The sequence below is a fragment of the Saccostrea echinata genome, unplaced genomic scaffold, assembly GCF_033153115.1.
Source record: "Saccostrea echinata isolate AGI-Se365-2 ecotype Australia unplaced genomic scaffold, CSIRO_AGI_Sech_v1 ptg000022l, whole genome shotgun sequence".
Taxonomy (NCBI): Eukaryota; Metazoa; Mollusca; class Bivalvia; order Ostreida; family Ostreidae; genus Saccostrea; species Saccostrea echinata.
In genome coordinates, this window is record NW_026889771.1 from 17,071,081 (window position 1) to 17,080,000 (window position 8,920).

At 35.1% G+C, this 8,920-nt stretch overlaps 1 protein-coding gene across 1 annotated transcript in view; it reads left to right on the forward strand.

Moving 5' to 3' along the window:
* Window positions 1–317: 317 nt before the first annotated feature.
* LOC133190575 (large ribosomal subunit protein eL37A-like) overlaps window positions 318–8,920 on the forward strand; it is a 28,634-nt gene continuing 20,031 nt past the window's right edge. The window contains exon 1 of the mRNA XM_061326276.1: window positions 318–495. Coding sequence (XP_061182260.1) covers window positions 333–495 — 163 coding nt within the window. The 5' untranslated portion in view covers window positions 318–332. The remainder of the gene's footprint in view (window positions 496–8,920) is intronic.

The window sequence follows — 8,920 nt, forward strand, 5'->3', positions numbered from 1 at the left end:
TGATGTCCAATATACAACTTTCTTTAATATTCTATGATGTAGTATTTCAAAACAGAACTAACATAAATTGGAAAAGAATTTTTCTTGGAAAAAAAAAAAGATGAACCTCTTTTCAAAGGTCGCCTCTCTATAAAGGTCACATTTAAAGGTTCCCGCTGGTGACTGCTTAATACAGGTTTGATTGAATATGCCATGTACCTCTCCAAAAAGAGGTGAAAAGGCTAAGATCATTTATAAATCTCTTTGAAGAACTGCTGAGTAATTGCAAGGAAAAAATAAACTTAGGCGAAAGCTTCCTCCTATGATGATGTAGATTCTAAATTGTTCTGACAATGGAAATTACACATTACTGTTTACAGACGAAGGGGACATCCAGCTTTGGTAAACGTCACAATAAAACACACACTGCTTGTAGGCGGTGTGGGAGACGGTCCTACCATATACAGAAGAAGACATGTGCATCATGTGGGTACCCAAGTCCTAAAAGGAGGCATTGTAAGTCTAAATTAACAGTATTTATTCGAATAAACAAGTTAATCTGAGTTCAGAGTTTTCAGTTCACCTGAGCTAAAAGCTCAGATGAGCTTTTCTAATCAGATTTTGATTTATATCTGTCTGTACATTTAAAGATTTTTGATTTCTTCTCTACAACCACTTGAGTCGCCTGCAAAATGCTGTATTTAGAGGGTTTGCTCTAGAGTCGCATAATAAGGAGATGATCTTCACGTCTCGAGTTTGAATCCCACTGCAGGATATGGAGACTGGTCCCATGAATAAGACCACATAAACCAAGGTCCCATGTTGTAGTAGGTGTGGCATGAAAAAAGTCTCTTACTGCTCAAAGGCCATAAGTGCAAAGTACAGGTCTAAATTTGCAGCCCTCCCAGTGATTTTTCTACACCAAATTTAGGTCCAAATATCCGCCCTTTCCCCTCTCAAAAATAACTGATTTTTTCCCAATTTCAGTTGCTTTTTCCCCCGAAATAAATTTGCTGTTGTTTTTGTTATATTGAATTTTTTACGCACAACTTACCTTATACAGAACGCCATTGTTCTTTGTCATTCAGACTGTTAAATTAATGGTGAGGAATAGCAGATTGTTTTGTGCATTTACAAGACGTAGATACACACGTTTTGTGGAAGGATGCATGTGAACTGATGAAACAGCCTTATTTGTAAATCAAACTACTAGTAGTTCTACAACATGCATCCCTGATTCCACGAAAATCAAACTGTTTCTACACCCGGCAGATGCAACTAATATTGCAGAGAAATTGCGGCAATATGATTAGGGTAATTCATAAAGCTTTAATCAGTTAATAAGTTGTTAGAAAAATAAATTATTTGTCATTAATCATGTCAGATTATCCCATCTTCAATGGCTATTACGAAAAGGATTTTCTCTTATGTCTAGCCATGTGTTTGGCACTTTGAAGTGAAAGTTGCAGGTCCTTCAGATGAGACCTTTAAAACCGAGGCCTGTGTCAAGATAAAGATCCCTCACTGCTCTATGGCCCTGAGTGCTGAGTAGAGGTCAAAATTTGAAGACCTTCACCGATATATGGTGACGTCTCTATATCAGTGAAAAATTCTCGAATGGGACGTAAAACAACATACAATCAATCGATCTTATGTCTACTATTATGGCAAAAGAAATTGAAATATAGGATGGTCACACTAACTGACAACTTTCAAAGATTTTTAAAAAAAAGTTAAAAATGTAGAACTGTGTCTAATTTGTTATTTAATAGCAAATAAATTGGATAAATGATGTAACATTTACTTATATGTTTCACTTTACCTTTTAATTAAAGTTAATTACAATTTTATTGATTTTTCCCAATTTGATACAAATGTCGATGATTTTTCCCAATTGTAAAGGCTGAGGCCCCTTTTAAAAATTGTAGAAATATCACTGCCTCCATCGGCAAGTGGTGGCGTCTCAATGTGAGTTTAGGGATGTTAAACAAACTACACAACCAGTGGACAAAATCCAAACAAACTTGCAACAAAGGAATCCTTGAATTTTGTGAACACGAATAGCCAAATCCTTTCAAATGGAAATGATTAAGAAACGAGAGGCCCATGGGCCACATCGCTCACCTGAGCACACTGGCTAGGAAGAAGCAGAAATCAGTTCAGTATTGAAAAGTTTTAAGGGGGGGGGGGGGGCAAACTTAAATTTACTCTACCTCAGGATGCTTCTATATCAATATTACTAATCATGACTTTGCTGTTCTTAACTCTATTCCCCTTAGACCTTTCCATCCTTTCCCCCTTAATGCCATGATTTGACGCCTAGCCCCCAACCCTTAATGACGACTTTTGACGCATGTGTATTCTGTTGTTGATTTGACTTGAAATTACCACTTGTTTACATCTACCAGAGCACAGGTGGCCACCTGCAGGTTAACAATAGATGATTGCATCATCCTACACTTAGAAATCATGTGATTTACCTGTGTAAACAAGTCAAAGAATCATGGAAAATCCCACCAAAATTCAAAATGGCAGACTGTTACATACAATGTTTTCTTGAGCATAAAACTCGGTTAATATTCAGTATTTTTTCATCTAGTAAAGTATTACATGGAATTCAAGCTATAAACTAACTATTTCATGAAAGTTTTATAAATTATTATGATCTACATGTATTGTTTGTTTGTTTGTATGTTGTTTAACGTCCCTCTCGAGACTTTTTCACTCATATGGAGACGCCACCATTTGCTGATGGATAGTTGCAAATTTTGTTCTATACTCGGCACTTACGACCATTGAGCAGTGAGGGGTCTTTTTCGTGCCAGCACCTACTGCGACACGGGACCTCGGTTTATACGGTCTCATCCGAAGGACTGGTCTCAACGTCCAACAGTGGGATTCGAACCCGTGACGTAAGGATCAACTCCTTACTTCACGACTCTAGAGCAGACGCTCTTACCACTGCGGCACGCGGGCGACTGATCTACATGTATAATATACTCTAGAATAAGATACGAAAATGTTGCGAAGTTCGGTACCGCGCAGTGCCAATTTCGTTGCCTGTTTCTCAGAAATTCATTAGATACTTTCCACTTTGCACATTTTTGTAAATGTAAAGATGTAGAAAATAATTATTTTAACAGAATTTGACCATTCAAATAAACAAAAATGTTCAGAAACCGTGTTTTATCACGCAAGTCTGAAAATAAGTCAGCGAGATTGACACTGAAGTAGCACAACATTTTGCTGATTTCTTATGAATTACACTTATAAAATTGATAACAAATCATAATTTAACCATCAATTACATCATCACACATTATTGTTACTATTTTCTACTGAAAATTTTGGCTTATTAAGCTTACTTAAGCAGTTTTACATGTTGAAAATATCTATTTTGCGATTTACACCTGCTTTCACCTTAATTATTTATTCAAGGAAATTTCTGATCAGAATAATGTTAATAGATTTGAAAATTTTAATTTATTACGAATCCAATGATGTATGATACATAGTATAAATGAAATATTTTGACCCCAGATATTTCAGTTTTAAACTGCACTCCAATTCATCTAAAACGGTCTAAGGGTCAGCCAGGCAAACACTATGGATATGGCCAATGCGTCAGATCATGGCATTAAGGGGTAAAGAGTTAAACAGAAGAATTTTAAAGATTTTTTTCCTATGTATTCCTATGTAAAACTCTGATTGCTCATTGTGGCCCCACCCTACCCATGGTAAATTTGAACAAATTTGAACCGACACTACCTGAGGATGCTTCTGTAATAATATGACTAATCATGGCTTTGCTGTTCTTGAGCAGCAGATTTTTTCAAGATGATTCCTATATATTCTTACGCAAAACTTTGACTCTCTTTTGTGCCCCCAACCCCCTTGGGGTCATAATTTGAACAAACTTGATTCTACAATACCTAAGGTTGCTTCTGTATAAATATGACTAATATCGGCTTAGTTGTTCTTGAGAAGAAGATATCAAAGATATTTACTATGTAATAGTATGATCAGGTTCTTACAAGGGATATATAGGTTTTCCTTTCACTCTGAGTAAGTGATTGGAATGATTATCAAGACAGCTCTGTCTGACAGTATATTACACAGTACTTAAATTTTCTCTTGTGTAGAGATGAGGATGGGGTAAGGCACTACTTGCACCATTTTCTCCCCTAGATTCCCATTGATCTATAAGAACCAGTTGTCTCAATCTTCTTCAGATTTACTACACCCAGAACTTAACATCAATTCCCTCAGATACTTGCCACTGGTGTTTATTTAAACAATAAAATGCTTTCTTTGGTTATTAGTACAGGAATTAATGTCGCAACTGTTGCAGAAAAAATACATAACCCGCGTAAGTGTTACGCGGGTTATGTGAATTTTTTACAATAGCTGCGACGTTAATTCCCGTACTAACAAACAAAGAAAGACATTTTATTGTTTATTTTTATATCTTTTTTTAAAAAACATTCAAAGTAAATTAAATATGTTAAATATTGTATAATAGATGTGTTAGTCATTGTATGCATAATTGATGGAACAGCTGTTGTTTAAGAAATCTATGCAGGTGGCTTGCTTAGCGTTGTTTATGGACTGATTAATGGCAATGGTTTTTATAAGAAATAAAGGAAATAATATTCAGTGGATGTAAATATAACTTTTATTTTGCTTTTACCCTTAACCCTTGTCCTGCCAGGGATGCTATGGATAACGGCATCTGTGGCTGCGGAGATGATAATGAGCTCCAACCGCTGACTGTGCCAGGCTGATTTGTAATCTTTTATCAAATTACACTAGCTGTAGATAATTGTAATTTACACAGTTTTCTTATCATTTTTGCTAATAACAATCTGTGCAACTTTTATTTAGGAAGAAACAAAGAAAAATATTGTGAAGAAAAAACTGATATATTATTTCAATCAAAAGTTCCATTTAGGATTAAAGTCACAAAGTTTGCGAAAATAATTGTATTTCAGTAATTATTGCCATTAATTAATTAATTCTGACTGAAAAAACTTTATTTTTTGTACAGAAATTCATTCTTTTATTAAACATGCTGATATTTCCAAAACCTTACCACATAATAAAATATATGAATGTCCAAAAACACTCAAGTAAACAAAGACCTCCACAGCACTCAACACTCATATTGTTTTACTTTTGTCCTGGATGTTAAGCATTACTGTTCACATCATTTAAAGGGGGAGGAAATAAGCACCGCCCTCAATTTAACCTGGTCTGTGAACCCCTGTCAATCAGATGAAATTAAGCCTGAGATTGGATACTGAAAATTGATTGACATTGTGTTACCTGCCGTTGTGTATATCTTGTATACCTTGGCTGGGGATCGTACCGATCATTGAATTAACATTCAGTCTTTGATGCCTACTGCATATAATTTATAACAAAAGAAGCAGCCAGAGCTAATATTATTTTTTTTTAACTTTATGATAAAGTAATTAGCCTTAATCAGTCTGTCAAATAATTAAATAAATGAAAAAGAAAATCAGTCATATATCTATTTAAATTATAATTAAGAAAGGGGGGGTGTCATTTCACTATACATTTAATCTATAATGCAGTATAGATTATCCAAATTTACACAAAATTTAGCCTTCAAACAGGATTTCTAAGTTTTAGAGACTTAAGGTATGTCACTCGTGAAATTTGTTTTATCAAGGATTTTTTGAGAAGTATATTTTGGATAAGTACTCATATAGTATGACTCAAAATCGCAGAGAAAATGGGGGGTCAGTGTGCATCTAACTGAGCTACGGTTCAATTAAGTTGACCTTTTTGCACTTAAATTGTAACACTTTTGTTAATTACTTTAACCGTTATCATATTTTATAAGATGTAACTATGGCAATAAACATAATCTTATTTTACGTAAAATAGTTTGAATAATATTTATCATTGAACAAATCATGCAAATTAATGCGCGTAAATTATTGTGTGACCTTTTTGCACTAAAAAAGTCTCATATTTGGAGTATTAAAAATCTAAATAGGCAATAGAATATTTTCTTGTATCAAACTTTTTACGACTTAAGTGCTGATCGGTCAAAAGTATCGAGTAGTTTAAAATAATGAAAGAAAAAGTTGGGGTCAGTGATGTACATTTTGAATTATTGGTCAAAATATGCGATTTTCAGGCAAAAAACTGTGTAAATTTTATCTCGACTTCCTTAATATATCTTCATTTCTTGGCAATGCTTGTTGAGCGAAGGTGTAAATTTTGTTATAAAAATATAAATTGAGACCTATATTTAATATTCCAGGCATATCATAACGGAAAATATTCTCTGAGTAAAAGTATTTGAGGCTAAGGTTCCAAGATATTAAATTTAATAAATGTGTAGATTTGCAGAATTTTCTGCTAAATATCCTTATGCCACAAGAAATAGTCCCTTATAAATCTTGCTTCTTTGTGAATTTTTGAGCAGTTTTTTAATTGAATGTTGAACATTTTACATTGTTTAATTTAAATATGTTATAAAGATTGAATTGTAATAAATAGTTTTTAAGTAAGAGGTTCTGACTGAAATTTTCTAAAAGGCTGACGAGTGATATACGTTAATTATTCAGGACTGCGCTTTTTTCTACTTTTGTTTTGTGAATGACTATTTCCCTCGGTGTCGCCAGCTTACAACCAAAGATTTGAAATTTATTAACGCACAAAATTAAACTAAAATTGTCTCCTTTATTCAAACATATTTTTTAAAAAAGAATTGAACTAAAGGAATCAGTCTACATTAAAAAAATTAGCATGTTTTATTTCATAAATTTGACGATCAACATTTCGATTGACCAACACGCGAAGTTAAACTATGCCTTAGGTAATATATATACAGGTAACATCCTGTGTATATAGGTAGGTATACACAAGCCAGCTTGGTTCCCTCGGGGCTTCAAAGCCGTTTCAATTAAGCTCCACCCCACACCAAACTTACCTGAGGAAAACCGACCGGTTGAAAACCTCGGCCTTTAAGCAAGTACTTTCATTCAAACAATTAAATTTTAAACACTGCTGTTCATGACATTCATTCATAGTTAATCTGAATCATCAGACTCCACATTTTGGTCCTGATGTCTTTGGTAAGCTTATTTGAATTTTAAGTCCTTATAGGAATGGTACAATTCAAAACGAGGATCTACGCATAGTCCCACATCACAAATCCTGCATTTATAGGATGGCAGTACAGATTTGCGACCATCTCCAACAGATTTCCTTTTTAGGTCACCTGAGTCACTCAGGTGACCTATTGCTATCTGTTTTCGTCCGTCCTCGTGCGTCGTGTGTTAACATTTGAACATTTTCAGCTTCTTCTCTGAAACCGCGAACCAATTTCAGCCAATTTTTGCATATGGCATCTATGTCTGAAGGGGAACAAAATTTGTGAATTTCATGGTCCCTGCCCCCCTGGGGCCTGAGGGGTGGGGCTAAAACCATCAATATTAATGCAATCTTTAAAAATCTTCTTCTTTACTCCTGGACATCAAGCAGTCAAACTGTTGACATGATTGTAATAAGCATTGATCCCTCTACCAAAATTGTGAAATTCATGGCCCCAGGGTCAGGGGTTCTGGTGCTAGGGTGGGGCTATATAGATCATACAGTGAAAGTGCATTATTTCTTTGAAAATCTTATTTTCTACTCCTGGGTATTATTGAAACAAATTGAATACATAGTTATGATAAGCAAGGGTGACTCTACCAAAATTGTGAAATTCATGGCCCCAGGGTCAGGGGTTCTGGTGCTAGGGTGGGGCTATATAGATCATATAGTGAAAGTGCATTATTTCTTTGAAAATCTTCTTCTCTACTCCTGGGTATTATTTAAACAAATTAGATTCAGAGTTATGATAAGCAAGGGTGACTCTACCAAAATTCTGAAATTCATGGCCCCAGGGTCAGGGGTTCTGGTGCTGGGGGGTATATAGATCATATAGTGAAAGTGCATTATTTCTTTAGAAATCTTCTTCTCTACTCCTGGGTATTATTTAAACAAATTAAATACATAGTTATGATAAGCAAGAGTGACTCTACCAAAATTGTGAATTTCATGGCCCCTGGGTCAGGGGTTCTGATGTTAGGGCGGGGCTCTATTTATTATATAGTGAAAATGCATTAATGCTTTAAAAATCTTCTTCTCTGCTTCTGGGTATTATTTAAACAAACTAAGTACATTGTTATGATAAGCAAGGACACCTCTTCCAAAATTGTGAAATTCATGGCCCCAGGGACAAGGGTTCTGGTGCTAGGGTGGGGCTATATAGCTCCTACAGTGAAGGTGAATTATTTCTTTGAAAATATTCTTCTCTGCCCCTGGGTACTATTTAAACAAACTAAGTACATTTTTATGATACGCAAGGATGCCTCTTCTAAAATTGTGAATTTTATGGCCCCAGGGTCAAGGGTTCTGGTCAAAAGGTTGGGGGGGGGGGGGCTCTATTGATTATATAGTGAAAAATCAAAATTTCTTTGAAAATATTCTTTTCTGCTTCTGGTTAAAAAGCAAAGAAGCTAAGTATATAGTTATGATGAGCAAGAGTGCTTCTTCCAGAGTAATGAATTGCATGACCCCTGGGTCAGATGTGCTGGTATAAGGGTGGGGCTGTTGATAATGTAGTGAAAATGTATTAATTCTATTAAATAATCCTGTCTGCTCCTTAATGTGAAGCAGTTAAACAAAGTGATTACTTATGATGAGCAAACTTGAAACTTCTGGTCCCAGGGTGAGAGGCTCTGGTGTTTCTTAGTGGTTAAAGGGGGGGGGGGGCTCTATTGATGATATAGTGAATCTGTAGTGAAAATGCATTATTTCTTTAAAAATCTTCTCTGCACTTGGGCATATCAGAGGCAAAAAGTGTAAAAGTTGTAATAAGGAAGGGTATTTTTTACCACATTTTTGAACATCTGGACCA